This window comes from Danio aesculapii, chromosome 2 (assembly GCF_903798145.1).
Source record: "Danio aesculapii chromosome 2, fDanAes4.1, whole genome shotgun sequence".
Taxonomy (NCBI): Eukaryota; Metazoa; Chordata; class Actinopteri; order Cypriniformes; family Danionidae; genus Danio; species Danio aesculapii.
Window position 1 is genome coordinate 43,908,389 of NC_079436.1, and position 20,935 is coordinate 43,929,323.

Below are 20,935 nucleotides of genomic sequence, written 5' to 3' on the forward strand. Positions count from 1 at the left end.
TTTTATTCCTTCAGTGTTGAGTGCTCCGCTTCTTTTTAGCGTTGAAGTCTTCCGTTCCTTTTCTTCCTTCAGCATTTAGTGCTCCGCTTCCTCCAAGCGTAGAAGTCTTATGCTCTTCTCCTTTCTTCCAGCGTCGATTGCTCCGGTTCCTTTAACCGTTGTGTCTTCTTGAAATGCTGAGTTCCTCGGCTTTCTTTCTTTTTCCCTCCAGCATTTAGTTCTTCCCTACTTTCTTTTTTCTTAGCGACAAGTTTCGCAGCTACTAATCTTCCTTCCGCATAGGCCCTCATTCTTTAGCTTTCTTTAGTGTTGTAGTACTCCACTTTTTCTTCCTTCAGCGTCGAAGACTCCACTTTCTTTAGCGTTGTAGTACTTCGCTTTTTATTTCTTCAGCATCAATGACTCCTCTTCCTTTCATAAAAAGGAACATTCAAAAAGCAACTCATGTAAACTCCTTGATCATATTATTGTCTTATTCAGATTAAGACAAATCATTAGATTATTGATAACCATAGACACAAGCCCCAACCCTAGAAAAAAGGAGTTTTTTTTTTGATGACAGCTTTTCCACAGGTTAGTAGTAAGCTAATGTAATTTCATAATGCATATCTTAAATTCATGCTAACCAACAAATGATCAAAGGAAATATATTCATGTAATTCAAATATATAAAATATGAATTGATGTTTACTTTAAACTTTAATTATATTGTTCTATTAAAATTATTTTTAAAAAGATTTTGTCAAATAAAAGATTTTTCTAGAGTCATCAAACATTAATTTGTGGCTTAAAAGTATCGGTTCAGGCACCGTTTTGGCACGGTACCATTTTAAAAGTATTGATTTAGCAACGGTATCGAAATAACCCCAAACGATACCCTACCCTAATTATTAACAGGATTTATTATCAATTAAATTCGAAACCGTTGTAAATCACTCTACAATTACCTGTAACTGTTGCTTGGCAACCGTTTTGCTGTCATTACTGTGCCAAAGAAATGTATTTGCCTTGTCTGATTTTGTGAAATCTTGTTATGTATATGGAATAACTGTTTCATAAAATAACTCAGCAATGTGAAGCTGTGGATTACAGCTTTAACTTATAACAGCCAAACGGGTTTCAGGCACTCCGCTCCACTCCACATGATGCTTAATACTTTTATTAATATTGCCACTGAACGATAAAAAACTTCATAAACTTCTTCACACGGGTTACCAAAACAGAGAAATCCACAATAAAAAAAAAAACACAATGTTAATTAACTATAAAAGACAAGTTTCATGCACAAATAGCTTAAAACACATAAAGCATGAGTCATGTACAAATAGTTTAACCCAAAAGTTTATCTTTTTCCCCTTTATTTATAACTTTCCTTTTACTATGTCACCTGCAACGTATTAATTCTTAACCATTGTTGTGTGTATCTTTTTGCTTCATGTTCAAGAATAGCTTAATAATCGTCATTCTCTCTTTATTAAGCGGTTTAATTTCAATCCCATATCAGAAGGAAACATTAAATGGACTGAAAAACCCAAACCATTTGGTAAGCTCATATTCTGCCTCATATCAAAACTCTACTTTGATTCTTGAGTTCCTTGGTGAGAAAAATGCTCATCATCAGTCTAAGAAGCACTTCAGATTATGAGATCTCTATAATAGATGTTAAACACTTAACTTTTGTTTTATAAATCAACATCAAATTGGATTTCTGGTTTTATTCAAACTGACATGAGCTTAACCACGTCTTTTCAAACAGGGCTAGGCACACCAATAAAACTTCAGTCAGCTGATGATGTAAGTGATGAGAAGTTTTTTTTTTAAATGTACGATTATTTAATTAAACTGCAGTGGACAACGAAGGTCAAACTAAGCTATTTATATTATCAATAATGTATGCATCTGTTTACCTCTTGTTCATGAGCTGTTTTTTTTCTCTCTTTATTAAGTTGAGCAGTATTTTGAATCCTGATTGGACTGAAAGGTTGACAGCAAGAGGCTATAGTAAGCTCATATTCTTAGTGTTTATTATGAGAGCTCTACTTTGATTGCTGATGAACATTACAGTTGGCTGTTGTTTGTGCCTTTACTAAGGATTTCAAGTCCAAAAACCACATAAAGGCAAAGTTCACCAAAAAATGAGAATTCTGTGGGTACTTACTTATCCTCATGCCATTCCAAACCCATGAAATCATTATCAGAACACAAATGAAGATATTTTAGATGAAGTCTGAGAGCTTGTTCATCCTCCTTAGACAGCAATGATTCTGTACCAAAAATGCAAATAATGATATAAATATTCTTCCCCTCAGCGTCAGTGTAGGGCACACATTCATGAGCACTGTGCACTGATGTCTAGGCACACATTTCCTTGTTTGAAACAAAGCACAGGCCCATATGTCAGGAGCGTGACACACACAAAGAGTTACTGACACTGAGTAGAAGAATCTGTTGAATAAAGTTTATCTTTGTTTTATCTGCCCACAAAAGTATTCTTGTCACTTGATAATATTCTGATCCTACCACCACTAAAGGCATATAATCTCTTTTGAAGATTGTTTTGTATTTTCTGGAGTTTGAATGTCTTGGGACCATTGCCATCTATGGAGGATGAGGAAGCTCTCAGATTTCATCCAGTATGTCTTAATTTGGCTTCTAACAAAGAATAAAGGGCTCAGGAGTCTGGAATGACATGAGGGTGAGAAATTAATAACAGAACTTTTATTTTTGGGTGAAATATTCTTTTAAGATTAAGGTTCCAGAATTACAGATGTTGAAATCTAAACTGCTTCTACTAAATCAGCATCAGATTGTGCCCTTGCTCTTATTCTAGCTGACAAGAGCTTAATTATTTCTTTTCTTGGTATTTCTTGTTTTGATATGCTGATGGAACCAGAATGGATTGAAGCATTTCAAGTTAAATTTAAACATTACAATTGACGTGTTTGTTTGATTGTGTGTTACTTTTCATTTAGGAACTTAATAGTCTTTACTAGAATAATAGATTAAAATGTTTTATTTTGTTTAAATCAATATTAAAATTTTACTCTGTCCTCATACCAGCTAACTTGAGCTCTAACTACAGTGTTTTTTTTTAAATCAGGATCAGACACATTGATGAAACGCGATTCATCTCGTACTGTAAGTGATTTTAAACAGTCTTAATAAGAGTTATGTCTGTGATGAACTAACAGTGATTTTATTTTCAGTAAAATTGTGTTTGTTTACTTTGTTTATGTGCTGTTCAAAGACTTATTTCTCTCTTTATAAAGAGGTACAATTTACATGGAAGAAGAAACCAAAGACTAAAAACAAGAAGAGCCAGAGGTAGGCTTATATTCTGACTTTTTAACTTGAGAGCTCTACTTTGATTACTGATTAAGTAAATCACAAACTGAATAACACAAAACACTTCCAGCTTATATCAATAATTTGAAAGCTGATATGTGTCGATATTTGTCGGGATTGCTTGCCGCCCTCATGATCAGCAGATCCCATTAAAAACTAAATGGAGGCTCCCTTCTGCCATCTCTCTTGCAGCAGCCTTCTTTCTTATCCTGAAATAACAGAATCATCAGTCATAATTTTTGCTCATCATCAGTAACTAGTCCATTATAGACATCATATCTTTGTATTTTTATTGTCTTTTATGGGATATCAAGACTGCATTGATTTAATCATTTATACAATTTGATAATTATGGAGGAGGATCCAAAATCTTAAAATAAGAGAAAGAAATAACAAAAAGAGAATGTACAAAACACTTCTTTTTAAACAACGTAACATTGCTGTAAACATGTTAGACAATGCACGATTAAGATAAAAGAGCAGGATAACTTGACAAAGTGGAACTCCTTTAAGTGGTTTTCTTTCACTTTTGAATTCATGATTATATTTTACTGGATGAAAAGTGACATCCCATGACATTTTATAGGCCTTTGTATGTTCAAGGTCACTATAGCCCCTATATATATTATAAAAAAAAGTGGGCTCCACCAAAGACCACATTTAAACATTGATTGTTATACATTCTGTGCATGTAAAAAAAGTGTCATTTTAAATGAGTCAGTTGTTAAGAATCTGTTTGTTTGTACGCTGTAGAGTTTTATATTAATGGTAAAAACAATCATGACAGATGCAGCTTTCAAACATTTGAAGACAAGTAAGGCAGAGGCTTCTGCAGGAGGGCCATCTCAAGCATCTGAGGCAAGCAAGACACCTAAAGGTAAGTGTTTACTTTTCTTTTTGTTTGATTTGAAAATTACTTTATTTATTAAATATATGATCAATTTTAATACATAGTAGTTACTAAATATTTTAAATCAATATTCCCCTAAACATGTCTGATTTAATCACTATGTACAGAATTCAATTCAATTCAATTCAATTCAATTCAATTCACCTTTATTTGTATAGCGCTTATACAATGTAGATTGTGTCAAAGCAGCTTCACATAAAAGGTCACAGTAAATAGGAACAGTGTAGCTCAGTTTGTAGTGTTTAAGTTCAGTTCAGTTTAGCTCAGTTCAGTGTGGTTTAATAATCACTACTGAGAGTCCAAATACTGAAGAGCAAATCCAACGATGCGCAGCTCTATAGATCCCGAACCATGCAAGCCAGTGGCGACAGCGGAGAGGGAAAAAAACTTCACTAAAGGCGGAAGTGAAGAAAAAAAACCTTGAGAGAAACCAGGGTCAGTTGGGCACGACCATTTTAATTTCTCCGCTGGCCAAACGTCTTGTGCAGAGCTGCAGTCTCAGTGGCGGAGGCTGGAAGCTGGCCTCAGCGAAGACTCGTCTGTCTCTGGAGCGTCACAGGAATCAGTCTCATGTGCTCCACTCTTCCATGACCACCACAGTAGCTGCTCAGGATTTGGCCAGGTCCAGGATATAAAAACCTTGGGATCATCTCGTCGTTGGTCTTGGATCGAATCAGTGACTCTGCATAGTCTGAGGGCCTCGGGTAGAGTGTCCCCAGGTGGAAATGGAGAATAAAGAAAATAATTAGCGTAGCTGATGTTCACAGTGTATATCAACAAGATGCATAACCTGTGTGGAAGCCCCCAAGTGGTGCACTAAGTGTATGCTTTACTGAACAGATAGGTCTTTAATCTAGTTTTGAATTGGGAGAGTGTGTCTGAGCCTCGGACGTTATCAGGAAGGCTATTCCAGAGTTTAGGAGCTATAAATGAGAAGGCTCGACCTCCTTTACTCAACTTTGCTATTCTAGGTACTACCAGAAGCCCTGAGTTTTGAGACCTTAAAGAGCGAGTTGGATTGTAGCGAGACAGAAGATTGGTTAGATAAACAGGAGCTAGATTATTTAAAGCTTTATATGTAAGAAGCAATATTTTAAATTCAATACGAAACTTAACAGGCAGCCAGTGTAAGGATGATAAAATTGGGGTGATGTGATCAAATTTTCTTGACCTGGTAAGAACTCTGGCAGCTGCATTTTGTACTAGCTGAAGTTTGTTAATAGAGGATGCTGGGCAGCCAGCAAACAGTGCATTACAGTAGTCCAGCCTAGAAGTCATAAAAGCATGGACTAGCTTTTCTGCATCTGAGATGGATAGAATACTTCGTAACTTAGCGATATTTCTCAGATGAAAGAAAGCAGTTTTTGTGACATGGGATATATGATTTTCAAAAGTTAAATTACTGTCTAATATGACACCCAGATCTTTTATAGTACAGCTAACGCTAACTTTGTATCCCTCTAATTGTAGGTCGAGTTGTGAGATCTGCTGTGTACAGGATTTTGGCCCAATAAGTAATAATTCTGTTTTGTCTGAGTTTAAGAGAAGATAATTGTTGGTCATCCAGTCTTTAACATCTTTAATACATTCAGTTAGCTTGGACAGATTAGACGTCTCGTCAGGTTTAGTTGAAATATATAATTGAGTATCATCTGCATAGCAGTGAAAGCTGATCCCATGTCTTCTAATAATGTCTCCCAGGGGTAGCATGTATATTGTAAACAGCAAAGGGCCTAAAACGGATCCTTGAGGCACCCCGTATTTTACTGGGCTGATTTGTGAAGGCTGTCCATTAATATTCACAAACTGGTAACGGTCAGATAAGTATGACTTAAACCATTGTAGGGCATGTCCCTGGACACCTGTAGACTTTAAGCGATTAATAAGGATACCATGGTCAATGGTGTCAAATGCCGCACTAAGATCGAGTAGAACTAATAGCGAGATGGACCCTTGGTCAGCAGCTAAGAGTAAATCGTTGGTTATTTTCACTAATGCAGTTCCTGTACTGTGATGAAAACACAGAACCACAAAGACCCACAGGTAGAACCGTTTGATTTGTGTGTTGCTTGTATGTAAGGCTTCTGTACAAATAATATCATTCATATTAATTAGGATATGAAAAAAAAACCCCGAAAAAAACCCCCAAATGGTTGGTATTTATTGTTAGACATGTTTTTAGAACTATTAACGATACATTCATTCATTCATTCATTCATTCATTCATTCATTCATTCATTTTCTGTTCGGCTTAGTCCCTTTATTAATCAGGGGTCGGCACAGCTGAATGAACTGCCAACTTATCCAGCATATGGTTATTCAGCAGATGCCCTTCTAGCTGCAACCCATCACTGAGAAACACCCATACACTCTTATTCACACACATACACTATGGACAATTTAGTTTACCCAATTCACCTATTGACCTTATTTTTCAATTTGGAAGTGTGCTTGTTTTTTGAACTTTCAATTTAGCTGCCTAGAGGAGAAATGACTAGAAATAATAAATGGCAAAAAACTGTCAAACTACTGGCTCTACAAACAAGTGTTTGCATGATTATACAAACAAAGCAGAATCATATAATAAGAAAATATCAGTTCCCCTTCGAATGGGGAACTTCAATGCTATTAGTGGATTTAATCCATGTATGGGGATTTCGTTCAGAAAGCCTATCGTCTAAAAGAGTATGTAAACGGGCCAATGAAATGCCAAATAAATTGGCAGCATCAGCTTGCGCACCTGATGCTTGTTGCAATCAATTTAGCATAAAAGCACAGCGAAAGCAAGATAAGGCATCCTTTTCGCTTCAGAGACTTCTACAGCCATCTGAGAGAGTCGATGAGGGTTCCTCCTGCTGTTATCCAGCGATTTCCAGCGAAGGAGAGTGGTCTCCCGGTCCAGAGTGTGTACACGCAGCGGCAGACGGTCAAGCTGGGCTTCTCCCTTGCCTGGCGTTCTTTGGGTCCGGTCCTCCAGAGCGGTGTGTATAAAGTTGCAAATTTCCTAAAAGAGCAACACAGTCGGGCTGCACGTCCTTTTCAGGATGGCGCTCCGACCGTGCGTTTCTAGATGCGGTGGTTTCCTGTCCTTGGATTATGGGCACGAGCACTGCGTTGCATGTCTGGGGGTCCAGCATGCTAATGCGGTGCTTGCGAGCAGTTTATGTCGTCATTGCGATGTTATGTTTGTTGCGCAGTTAAGATCGCGGCTAGCCCTTGCAAAACGGCGAACCACCCCAGCTGTCCCCTGCACTGCAGCGGGCACTCGGGCAGGTCTGAGGGTTCCAGTGGGAGATTATCTGTCGCCTCCGGGCCCGCGGACCTCCCGCTCCTCCAAGCTCTCCATCCAAGCTTCGAGCGGAGGAAGCGATCCGTCTAACCAGATGGTAGTCCTTACGCTCTATGACACCGGGGACCAGACATTCACTGCCGCATCGGAGGGCGGGCTGTCATTGTCCGACGATGATCCAGACCCGCTCGCCCCCTCTGGGCAGGTGAGCGCTGTCAAAATGGATCCTGAAACAGACATGTTAGCCATGCTTTCCCAGGCTGCTTCAGCCAAGGGGTTGGAGATGGTTTATCCCCCAGCTCCATGGCCGGACCAACTAGATGGGTGCTACGTAGAGGACCAGAGGGCCAAGCCTTCGAAGCCTCTCTTCCCCTTCTTCCCGGAGATACACAGTAGGCTCACGCAGTCCTGGAGGGCACTTTTTTCTGCCTGTGCTGCGTGTCCCTCCGCTCTCACCACCCTTGACGGTGCAACAGCCAGGGGGAATGAGGCGATTCCTCAGGTGGAGCACGCCAGTGCGGGTAATCTTTGTCCGTGTGGCGCCTCTTCTTAGCGGGATCCGCCTCGTCTTCCGTCCAAAGCCTGTAGGTTATCTGCCTCCCTCTGAGCTAGAGCTTACAAGGCTGTGGGCCAGGCTGCTTCCGCCTTGCACGCTATGGACACCTACCAACGCTGGCCCAGCTGCACAAGGGTGGGTCCGACCCAAGCTTGCTACATGAGCTCCGCACTGCAACCGACTATGCTCTTCGGACTACTTGGCAATACAAAGTCCTCCCCTTCGAGCTCTCTCTATCTCCACGGGTCTTTACCAAGCTCCTGGAGGACGCCTTAACGCCATTCGGCTCGCGGGCATCCGCATACTCAATTATCTCGACGACTGGCTGATTTTAGCCCACTTTTGGGAACAATTCACATTCCAGGCCATTCACATTCCAGGCGAGCTTAACCAAGAGAACGCTCATTGCCAGTTGTTTTTTTCCCTGACCGAGGGCTCTCTCGGCAAGGATGAACTGGCCCACAGCACAAATATGCGTTTCCTCCTGTGAGCCTGCTCGCGCAGTTACTGTGCAAGGTCAGGGAGGACGAGGAGCAGGTCTTGCTAGTTGCGCCCCTCTGGCCCAACCGGACCTGGATTTCAGAGCTCTCCATCCTCGCAACGGCCCTCCCCTGGCAGATTCCTTTGAGAGAGGACCTACTCTATCAGGGACAGGGCACCATCTGGCACCCTCGCCCCAATCTTTGGAACCTCCACGTGTGGTCCTTAGATAATGTGGTGGTCTTTTCTTTCTTCAATGAACAGCCACGTCTGATAGTTTTGATTTCAGAAGAATACTTTATTGTCGACAACAAAGGAGATTTTTCAGGAGACCCCCAGCAGCATCTCTGCCTGAACTCTGCCTCACTGATGTTCTGGTCTGCTTATATCCTCTTTTCCAGCTGTTTTTCACATTGTTCTACATTTGTCACACAAGATTCAAACTAGTTTCAACCCTCAAACCAAACCTGTTTACCATATATCTTGTCCATCTAACCTAACCCTGTTCACTATATATCTTGTCCATCTAGACTAACCCTGTTCACTATATATCTTGTCCATCTAGACTTTACTGTTTTAACAGATGTTGCTCTATTCTCATGCATTTCTTGTGACACCTTAGTTGTTCACTCAGGCTATATCTCCTTTTTAACTCTACATAATACCTTGATTCTTCTAATGGTATATAAGTCTACAATCAGATTAAACACATACAATTTGATTATATAGGTTAATTTCACACTTTAAAGAGAAAAATCCACTTCATAATATCCCTCCTCTTAAGACTTAAAGTCTTAATATTCTTGCTTTTGGCCCATAGTGCAACTCCATGATTCAGCCCTAAGTTATACTACTTAATGACAAAAATATATGTCACGGTATTATTACAAATGACCAGATCATATAATTGCACTTTGGAATAAAATTAAGCCAAACATCTGTGTCCGGTCTTGACGAGAACACAGTAAAAGACTCAATTCTATTATGTCATTATATCACAAGAGGTAATGTTTTAAGCATACATGTTGTTATATACTTGCTTCTGGGGGTCACAGTTATTTAACACACAGTAAAGAATAGAAATATACTAAATCAAAAATAAACATACACAATCACAATATATTTATATATCACAATACACATTGTTCTAATCTACCAACCACACACATAATAAGTAGAGTATGTCGATCTTCAGCCCAGATACTTTGCGTATCGTAGAGAGCCGCCATTTTGGGGTAGAGGTTGACTAGCACTTACACCCAAGGCATGGATCCTCATTATTCATCATCCTCCTCCTCATCTGAACTATCTGAATATTCATCACTTGTTACTGTTTTTGATTCTAAATTTGGTTGATATACCCATTTTTGAGGAAGCCCATTCTGATTATTTACTAGCATTAATTTCTCAATTTCCTGACATTCCAGTATTGCCATTTGTTTTGCTGTGGCTTTGATGACCAATGATCTTAATATTGGAAAGACACAACAAAATAATAATCCTCCCATTCCCACTGCAACTCCTAAAAACATTCCCATTTTTGCTAACCCAGCTCCCCATGCTCCAAGTTTCAGATCCAACCAATCCCATATCTTTTCATCTTTTCCTGCATTCATAGCCATTTCTTCTTGCAATTTTTTCAGTTTTGTCATGGCTTTTGTAAATGTTCCTTCTGGTGCAGTATTATTTGGAATATATGTGCAACATTGGCTGCCAAAAAAAACACACACACCTGACTTATCTGCTAATATCCAATTGAGTGCTAATCTATTTTGCCAGGTCATCTTACTAGTTGCATCTAATTGTTCTCCTAATGATATTAAAGCTTCATTAGTGTAATTTATGAATCGCTGCTGATTATAGTAAATATAATTTATCCACTCTGTGTTTTTATTTGGAGAAATCCAAAGAAGTATTGATTCAAGTCCTGATTTAATTTCATCTCTTGCTTTGAATTGATTTGGTATACCTCTGGGTTGCCCTATTGCATCTATATATACTTGTGGATCTGGGCTATAACTTCTTTTGAGCCTATGGTTAATTGTGTTATTATTTCCGAATGTAGTTTCTAAATCCCATTCTACTATTTGAACTTCTTGTACTAACCTCACTCTAGTACACTTTCCTCTCCATCCTAGGGGCAAGGAGGATAAAAGCTTTCTGTTCCCACATACCCAGAAGAAATCTGCTAGTGACAAAGTTTGATCTTTATACCTGTCTATGTCGGGTAATGCTATGGTCTGATTTTCACAATTTTCTGCTGGAGTTATTATTTTTCCTTTTTGTGTTCCTGTCCCTCGAAAAGGTGGGAAGTCATGAGAATCATCATAGTTTCTAACCTTTTTTGTATCTAAATTCCAAATAATACTGCATCTTCCTTTAAACTGTCCCACATTAATGACTCCTGTGGGCTTAACAAAACACTCATACTCTTTACTATAGTCAATAGTATACCATGATGGAATCTCTATTGGGCCATTTTGCATCTTAAGCTTTTCACTAATGCCAAAACTTCTACATTTAGTCCTTAATCTAGCTACATGTTTAAAAAGGAGACGGTGTTTAGGATGGCTTAGGTAGCCTAAGCATTCAGCTGGACAAAAAAGTCTCAGCTCTTTCTCCATATGGCAAAAGTCTCTGTTGAACTGAGCACAATGTTCATAAGTGTATGGATTAGGAACAACTACTACTTGGCTCATTGGAGTCTTTGTACAAAACAGACAGTCTTTTTTTTTAATCTCTGCTGTAGTATATGCTGCCCATTCAAACCACTGATTACTTTGCGCCATTTCCCAAAGTTCATCCAGTTTATTGTTGTCTCCATATAAACTGTAATTTATCTCCACATTCCTTCTCTGTTTTCCGGCTACTTCTAGTGTTCTTTCAGCCAGGCTTGAATTAAGGTTTTGCTCCACAAATGACTGAATTGTTGTTAATACAGGTGTATAATTGAATGTTTGATTTATGTAATTCAAGGTTATGTTGTCTTGTGGAGGTAAGGCAGTGTGGTTCAAATTATTGGGCTCTGGAGTTTTGAGGTTTTTTACAGCTTGAGAGGTGTGATTAACAGGTTGACTCGTTGAATGTGCAGTGGTGGTATTTTCCATCCCTTCAATTTGTTGCATCTTTATCATATTTAGGCATACTATAAGAGATATAAGTTTTATGCTTCTATTCACCTCCTTCTGCCACATTTTGCACATCATTGTCTCCTGCTGAGTGGTTTTCTTTCTCACTTGTTCCTGGCTGGTGTCTTTCTCCTCCGGACTTTTCTGTTGGAACTCTTGTGCAGTGATTCAGATGATACCAACAGGTACTGCCTTCCACTTGGACAGCTGTTGGAGTTGCTCTAATGACTTGATATGGTCCTTCTCTCCTAGCCTCATTCCATTTCCGCCGGAACACCTTTAGATACACCTGGTCACCTGGCACAACTGGACCTAGCGTCTCTGCTTTCTCCCGAATCTCCTTTCTGGATTCCTGCACATAAATAGCTTTGTGTATGGCAGTTAGATTCTTCATGTATGACCGTAATTCCATTTGCAATTGTTCTAATGGGGGTCCTTTATATGGACCCCGGCAAAACGGTGCAGGCATGGGGCGACCGGTTAACATTTCATGCGGTGTTAAATGTGTGTTCCTGTTAGTTTGCATGCGATAACTCATTAAAGCCAGAGGCAAAGCATCAACCCAGTTAAGTTTAGTACTTGCACATATTTTATTGAGTTTGGCCTTGATGGTTCCGTTGACTCTCTCAACCATTCCTTGAGATTGTGGATGATAAATGCATCCTAATCTTTGCTTGATTTTCAATTGTTGGAGTATTTGTTTAACTGTCTTTTGTATGAATGCTGATCCATTATCTGAACTTATTTCTGATGGTATTCCAAATCTAGGAATTATTTCTCTTGTTAGAAATTTAATAACAGTTCCTGCTCCCTGATCTGCTGATGGCACGGCCTCCACCCACCTGCTAAACCTGTCAATTACCACAAGCATGTATCTTTTACCTTGCACTCGTTTTATCATATCCACATAGTCCATCACTAAGTGTTTGAATGGCCCTTCTGGTATTGGTATATGACTTATTGGTGTTGCTGTTCCCTTTCTCACATTGTATTTTGCACAAATTTCACATGTGGACACAAATTCACTAACCATTGCATTTAAATAAGGAGACCAATATCCTTGCTGTTTAATTTTCCTTATCACTTCACCTTTTGCACAATGATCAAATCCATGTGCATCTGCAATGAGAATATTTAGTAATGACGTTGGTGCAACAATTTGCCCTTCATGAGTACGCCAAATATTTAGTGAATCTTTTTTTGCTCCCCTTTGATGCCACATGGATTGTTCATAGACACCTGCTTGTTGCTGTATTCGCACAATATCATCTAATTGTGGTTCAGGTTCTATAAGCACAATAGGAGTTAGAATTGCTACCTGACATCCTGATGCTTTTTTAGCTTCTGAATCAGCTGCATTATTTCCCTTAATGACAAAATCATTTCCTTTTTTGTGAGCTTGACATTTGATGACTGCTAGTCGTTTTGGTTGCATCATAGCCGAAATTAATTGACCTATTTGTTCAGCATGTTGGATAGAAGACCCATCTGTTTTCTTGAAACCTCTTTGTTTCCACACTGCCCCAAACAAATGACATACACCATGTGCATATGCTGAATCAGTGTAAATGTTAGCTGTTTGTCCTTTTGCTAACTGACATGCTGCTGTAAGAGCTTTTAATTCAGCTAACTGAGCAGAGCACGGTTGTACACACTGTTGGGATATTATTGGTACAAAATTCTCTTTTTCCTTTTTTACTACTGCATATCCTGTATGAATTCCTAAATGGTCTCTAAAGCTAGAACCATCTACAAAATATGTGACTTCTGTCTCAGGGAGGGGTATAGATTCCAGATCAGGTCTTAATCTAGTAAATGCCAATGAGTTAGCTACACAGTCATGTGGCTGTCCTTCAAAAGCCAATGGAATTAACTCAGCTGGGTTCACTGTCTTGCATCGTTTAATGGTAATGTCTGGATAAGTCAAAAGTGTGTAGTATGCCAAAATGCGGGCCTGAGTAAGCACAAATTTCCCTTGCTCTATTAATTCCACAGTTTTGTGATGTGTATAAATAGTAACTGGATACCCCATGGTTATTGTAGATGCTTTCTCATAAGCATAATACACTGCTGCCAGACCCTGTTGGTGACATGGTGGGTACCCCTGTGCTGTATTGTCTAACTTAGTGCTATAGTATGCTATAGGCTGTTTTTTCCTCCCACTACATGTTTCTTGCAGTAATACAGCTGATGCATATCCATCAGCTCTATTTGCTACGTACAAGAAAAATTCTTTGGAATAATCTGGGTTCCCCAATGCAGGTGCTTTTTGAAGTTCTTTTTTTATTGACTCAAATGCTATGATTGCATCTGTGTTCCATTTTACTGGATTTTTTAAGTTTTCTACTCCTGCCTGTTTCATGATTTCTCTCAAAGGTGCTGTTTTTATAGCATAATCCTCCACCCAATCTGCACTGAAACCAGTTATTCCTAAAAATGTCATCATCTGTCCCACAGTCTGTGGCAATGGTGATTTACTTATACCTTCTAATTGATCTGGAGCTATGGCTCGTGTGCCAAAGGCAATCAATCGTCCTAAATATTCAACCTGCGACTGGCAGTATTGTGTTTTATTTTTCGATACTTTGTGACCTCCTTCAGCTAACTTAGTTAGTACTTTGATGGAATCTCTATGGCATTGTTCCAGGGATGGAGAGCAAATAATTAGATCATCTACATATTGTATTAATGTACTCTCCATCATCAGATCCTCCAAATCTGCTTTAAGAACTTGATTGAATACATGTGGCGAGTGTTTAAATCCTTGTGGCATTCTCGTGTATGTATATTGTTTACCTGCATAGGTAAATGCAAACAAGTACCTACTTTCCTCTGCCAACGGTATACTGAAATAGGCTGAACAAAGATCAATTACAGTAAAGTACTTGGCATCAGGAGGGATATTTGTCAATAGAGTATGAGGATTTGGAACTTCAGCAGTAAAATCTTCCACTATATCATTGATTGCCCTTAGATCATGAACCAGACGCCATCTGGTTTTGTCTGGTTTGATTACAGGCATAATTGGAGTATTACAATAACTTGTTGTTTCTACCAATACTCCTGCTTTCACCAATCCTTCAATAGTGTTTCTTATGCCTGCTTCCGCATCAGGTCGTAAAGGGTATTGTGCTTTTCTAGGCAGCTGTGCATTTGGTTTAATTTTAACCCTCACTGGGCTGGCTGATTGAATTAACCCAACATCTGAATCATGCACTGACCATAATTTAGTTGGTACTTGACTTTCCATTTCCTTAAACAATTCAGTAGCTGAAGTATGTATCGGTTCTGACATTGCATTCATTTGTGTCATTTTTTCTTGACTGAGAAGTACTTCCTGAGGTATTCCCAACAATTTGGTTGCACACACAATTTTGATGTAATTTTTATCAGAAGACTGAAAAATCAATGGATGTTCTGTAGCCTCCCACCTGCTCTCTTCGGCCTGTTTCATCATTGGGCCCAAGTCTTTTGTTTCCCAATTTTTTCCCACAAACATGGCTATATGTGGAAATGAATCTATTACATTAAACCATTTCTCTACAAATCCTTCTCTTGGTATATGTAATGCTGCTCCCTGTTGTCCTACAATCATGTATTGTGAAACAATTTCAATTTGTTGTCCCTCAGTATTTTCTTGCCATTCCTTTTCTATGCCCAAATCTCTATTTGGATCATATATCATTGTACAATGAAACCCTGATTGTAGCATTTGGGATTTAGGAATTTGTGCTTCAATGTATTTTCCCCATTTATTGATTGTTTCCCTTACTTCTTTGTCTATTTGCCCTATCCAGTAAATATTAGCCTTTGGTTCTGCAACCATCATTTGAGTTTCAATTCCTTTTGCGTCAATATATACACCCTCAGGAGAACACCAAATGTGTAAACCTAATTTACATAGTGCATCTCTTCCAAGTAAATTGACAGGAGTCTGAGTTGAGACAAGAATGGGGAGAGTAACACTTTGATTTTTAGTTTCTATGCACACTGGAGAGGTCATTGGAATCAACTGTGTTTTTCCCGAGAATCCTATGGTCTTTGCATATTTACCAGACAGGGGAAGATGGGCAGCATAATTGGAATTAATAGAAGTGTATACAGCACCTGTATCAAGAAGCATTGGTATTGTTTTACCCTCTATTTTGATTGGTAGCATAGGTTCCTGACTAGAATTTGTTGTTATCATTGGAAGCTGATTTTCCCCTGCAGGATTCTCTGGGCCCCATCAATATCCCTGATTTGGACCTCTATATGAATTAACTGGGCCTTTATTTGGATTTGGATAGGGCTGATGCCATCCCCCCCTATCGCCCCGAGGAGACTCCCATGGATTTGTGGGGCAATCTCTTTTGTTGTGGCCTGTTTGACCGCATCCCCAACAGACACCAGGAGGCGTCAGAGCATAGGGTCTGCTTGTCCCCTTGTGCTCTTTCTGTGTTGACCTTTTCTGCCACCTTGTTGCTGCTGCTGCTGCTGCTGCTGGCTGCTGTGTGTAGACGTTAATGACTGGTGGGGCCATCTGGTTTTGGTGAGGTGGGTAAACGGCAGATGAGCTTGGCTGAGTCCCTGGTGGTGCTGTTGTAACTGGAGCCATCAAAGCTTTGTCCCCCTCCTCTGTCACTACAGCTGCTTGGACCTTCTTTTTGCTCTTTCTGGTCAGTTCCTCCAGCTGTAGCTGAGTTAGTTTTCTCTGTAACTCACTCTCTTGCTTTTTGAGTCTTTGTTCAGTCTTTCTGTACTGGTCAACAGCATGGGACACATAATCACAAAACTCCTTATGTGGTTTAGAGTTTAGGCCAACTACATCTTCCAGTCGGCTTTTAACTGCACAAGGCAAAGAGTCAATTATGGCTTGTCTAAACAGTGTAGCCATTATTGGGTCCTTTTCAGGATTACCCTCAGTGTCCTCCCTCCATCTTTTTAAATGTCTTTGCACATATGCTATTGGGTTTTCAACTTCCCCCAGCTGGTCCCCTTTTAACATCTTTGGGTCAAGTCTGAGAGGATATTCGGCACGTAGAGCCAACCATATTGCAGGTCTAAACGGATCAAAAACAGTTCCATCAGCGTACTGAGAGCTCACAGCTCTTTCCAGGTCGGCAGCTTGGAAAATTTCCCCCATCTTTGTAACTCCGACAGTTTTTGCAAGTAAAGCCTTAATATCACCAATAGCAAGCATCCTCCCCACAGTGTTTTCTTCAAAGATCTTAATCCACTTTGCTGCCCCCTCGTGAATGTTTGGGAGTTTACTAGCAAGGCCCTCCAAATCCTGAGATTGCCACGGAATGTATTGACCCTGTGTCCCTTTAATTAAGATTGGAAATTGTGGAGCAAATGACCTCTGTCTTTGTCCTCTTCCACTTTTTCCCTCTTTAACTGAAGACTCCTCCAATTCACTCTCATTTTCTCTACTGTCTGAGTGCACACTTCTCTGTTTTATCAGGTCATTTGTATCTTTTAATATTTTTTCTGTGTCTTTCCTTTTTATAAATTCAATTTCTTCACCTCCCCCTTCTGCCCCAATTTCCTTGTTATAACGTCTCAATTTTCCTAATGCTTCATCATTCTCCACTTTGTTTTCACATTCAGTGTTCATTTTTTCTAATGCCTCCCGTGCTTGTTTATAACAATCGAGTGGTATATATGTCATACTTTCTTCCTCCCCCATTTTTTTAGGTTTTACCTCTTTTCCTACATCTGTTTCCTCCATCTCTATTTCTCCCTCTATTTTAAACTCCCCTGCTACCCCCATCACACCTTTTAGAATTGGAAACTGCCCTTCTGACTGCATATAAGGTGGAGGGCTAGAGAACATTTTTTCTTTAGCTTCTGTTTCTTTTTCTGTTTCTTTCATAATTTTTCTTGCCTTTTTTATACTTTTCAGTTTATCCTGTCCTTCTTTTTTAAACAGATTAAGAACTTCTAGTTCCTTTGCTCTTTTTGCTTCTTTTTTCTCTTTCTTTGTCATGATGCCTTTTGTTTTATAGTTTTTTATCAATACCTCCAATTCACCACATAACTCTACATCAAATGACCCTCCTGCTGGCCATTGTGTCACCATATTTTTTGTTCTCAGCTGCCACTTTTTTGAGTATTTGTTGATCAGATCTTTACAAAGCGGATATTTTAATCCCAGACTTTCCACTGGAGTGTTTGCCATAGTTCTTCCTCTCTCTGTACTCACAATATTATCTTACTTTTCGTTATATTTTTATAAATCTCTTTTGCTTTCTTTTAACCCGTCTTACTATCAGTGTACCCACTCTTTATTTTTATTAAGTCTTACTTCAGTCTACTTTTTACTTTATATTATTTATTTTATATGCACACTCAATTATTTTTCTTTATTTTATCCCCCACTTTCTCCTTTGTGATCCTTTGAACATCTATCTCTTTAAATACTTTGTCTTCAACTTCACAATAGTCTACTCTCCCATAGACCTAAATCGCAGTATTTCCACTACACTGCATTAATCTTTTTTTTGCCTTTTCTCTAAGTCACATGCACTCTCACTCAACCAAACATTCTTTCATTCCACCTTTATTGCAAACACACTTCTAAATTTCATTCATTCAATGTCCCGTTTATCCTAACGGGCTTATACACTCACATCAGTTTTTACTGCAAACATTCATGTACTCTGCATTCGTTCTTCATCCCTTTTTATGATAAAGGGCTTATTCTTTCATATATTCCTCTCAATGTGACACTAGGGGCGTCCGTCTCTAGACAATCTCACTTAAGAGACATTCAAGAGGGGGGGCGCCACCTTTTGCCCACCAATACGGAATTTATTGCCTCACACACACAGTCAGCCACTCGCACACAGACACAGAAACCTACACTTAAATAAAACTCAATACACTATACTCTTCTTGAGTAACCTGCCTTTCAGACCTTCAATTTTTCCTAAAACTGAACCGATAACCACAGGATTTTCACTACACTCTTCTTGAGTGACCTGCCTACCCATGCAGCCCTTTGCTTATCTCATCAAACAAAGCGGTATCGTAGGACTTTGTGCACGTCTCTTTTCTTAATCTGCTTTTAACTTCCCAACTATCACCACAAATTAGCAACTGCAACTTTCATCTAGTTCAGATATCTCTAATATGAGTAACAATTACAAGTTAATGTTTAAACAATGTCCATCAAGGCCCACTCATTGTTAAACACAGATTGTTGCATGCAACACTTTTCTTCTGAAATCAAAACCCTATTTCACTTTTTAGTTCTTTAAATTTGGAAAAACAGTTCAAGTGCCTTTACCATGACAAGCAGATTCTGGCAGAGCAACAAAACTTGTAAGCAAAAATCGCTGCTCACCTGATTTTCGTGGCCACGGTTCTGTTGCTCTTCCAGCTCTGCAAGCGTGGTCGTCACTGTCCTGCTCCTTTCCGGTCCACCGAGGGACGCCAATAATGTGGTGGTCTTTTCTTTCTTCAATGAACAGCCACGTCTGATAGTTTTGATTTCAGAAGAATACTTTATTGTCGACAACAAAGGAGATTTTTCAGGAGACCCCCAGCAGCATCTCTGCCTGAAAACTCTGCCTCACTGATGTTCTGGTCTGCTTATATCCTCTTTTCCAGCTGTTTTTCACATTGTTCTACATTTGTCACACAAGATTCAAACTAGTTTCAACCCTCAAACCAAACCTGTTTACCATATATCTTGTCCATCTAACCTAACCCTGTTCACTATATATCTTGTCCATCTAGACTAACCCTGTTCACTATATATCTTGTCCATCTAGACTTTACTGTTTTAACAGATGTTGCTCTATTCTCATGCATTTCTTGTGACACCTTAGTTGTTCACTCAGGCTATATCTCCTTTTTAACTCTACATAATACCTTGATTCTTCTAATGGTATATAAGTCTACAATCAGATTAAACACATACAATTTGATTATATAGGTTAATTTCACACTTTAAAGAGAAAAATCCACTTCAATGCGAGGAAGACTTGGGTAACCTACCGACTGTGGCTACCATCACTTAGGCTAGAGCCCCCTCCATGAGGCGCCCCTATGCCCTGAAGTGAGGCTATTCACTAAATGGTGCGTCTCTCGCAGAGAAGACCACGCCTCTCTATGATGCAGGTGCGCTTGCGCTATGCCTGGCTACCCTCTCATCGCAGGCGAAGGTAAGGTGCAGTCATTATGGCATTTTTCAGACATTTCCCCATACGTGGATTAAATCCACTAATAGCATTGAAGTTCCCCCTCCGAAGGGGAGCGCCCTGATTACTAAAGTAACCCAAATGCTATATTGCATCGCCATAATGATTGTTCCTTAGATGTAGGTATCAGTCTCTTTAGCTTAAAAAGGATGCCTCATCTTGCTTTCGCTGTGCTTTTATGCTAAATTGATTGCAAGAAGCATCAGGTGTGCAAGGTGATGCTGCCAATTCATTTTGCATTTCATTGGCCCGTTTACATACTCTTTCAGACGATTGGCTTTCTGAACGAAATCCCCATACGAGTATTAAATCCACTAATAGCATTTAGCAAAAGGGTTACTTTAGTAACCAATTCAATTCAATTCACCTTTATTTGTATAGTACTTTTACAATGTAGATTGTGTCAAAGCAGCTTCACATAAAAGGTCATAGTAAATTGGAACAGTGTAGTTCAGTTTGTAGTGTTTAAGTTCAGTTCAGTTTAGCTCAGTTCAGTGTGGTTTAAAAATCACTACTAAGAGTCTAAACACTGAAGAGCAAATCCAATGATGCGCAGCTCTACAGATCCCAAACCATGCAAGCCAGTGGAGACAGCGGAGAGGGAAAAAAAACTTCAATAATTGGCGAAGTGAAGAAAAAAACCTTGAGAGAAACCAGTTGGGCACGACCATTTTAATTTCTCTGCTGGCCAAACGTCATGTGCAGAGTTGCAGTCTCAGCGACGGAGGCTGGAAGCTGGCCTCAGCGAAGACTCGTCTGTCCCTGGAGTGTCACAGGAGTCAGTCTCATGTTCTCCACTCCTCCATGACCACCACAGTAGCTGCTCAGTATACGGCCTGGTCCAGGTTATGGAAACCTTGGGATCATCTCGTCGTTGGTCTTGGATCAAATCAGTGACTCTGCATAGTCTGAGGGCCTCGGGAAGAGTATCCTCAGGTGGAAATGGAGAATATAGAGAATAATTAGCGTAGCTGCTGTTCATAGTGTATATAAACAAGATGCAGAAACCTGTGTGGAAACCCGCTAAGTGGTGCACTG

The 20,935-nt window shown here is 39.6% G+C and overlaps 1 protein-coding gene across 3 annotated transcripts in view; it reads left to right on the forward strand.

The window, feature by feature from the left end:
- The first annotated feature begins 713 nt into the window (after positions 1-713).
- The window catches only part of nlrb5 (NOD-like receptor family B, member 5), a 54,516-nt gene continuing 34,294 nt past the window's right edge, over positions 714-20,935 (forward strand). Inside the window, exons 1-6 of one of the 3 annotated variants that reach the window (XM_056480254.1) lie at positions 716-1,543; positions 1,757-1,794; positions 1,947-2,001; positions 3,101-3,138; positions 3,270-3,324; positions 4,133-4,222. In XM_056480254.1, coding sequence (XP_056336229.1) covers positions 3,115-3,138; positions 3,270-3,324; positions 4,133-4,222 — 169 coding nt within the window. In that variant the 5' untranslated portion in view covers positions 716-1,543; positions 1,757-1,794; positions 1,947-2,001; positions 3,101-3,114. Of the gene's footprint in view, positions 1,795-1,946; positions 2,002-3,100; positions 3,139-3,269; positions 3,325-4,132; positions 4,223-20,935 lie in introns of all 3 variants that reach the window. The other 2 variants (XM_056480242.1, XM_056480247.1) reach the window with 2 other exon arrangements.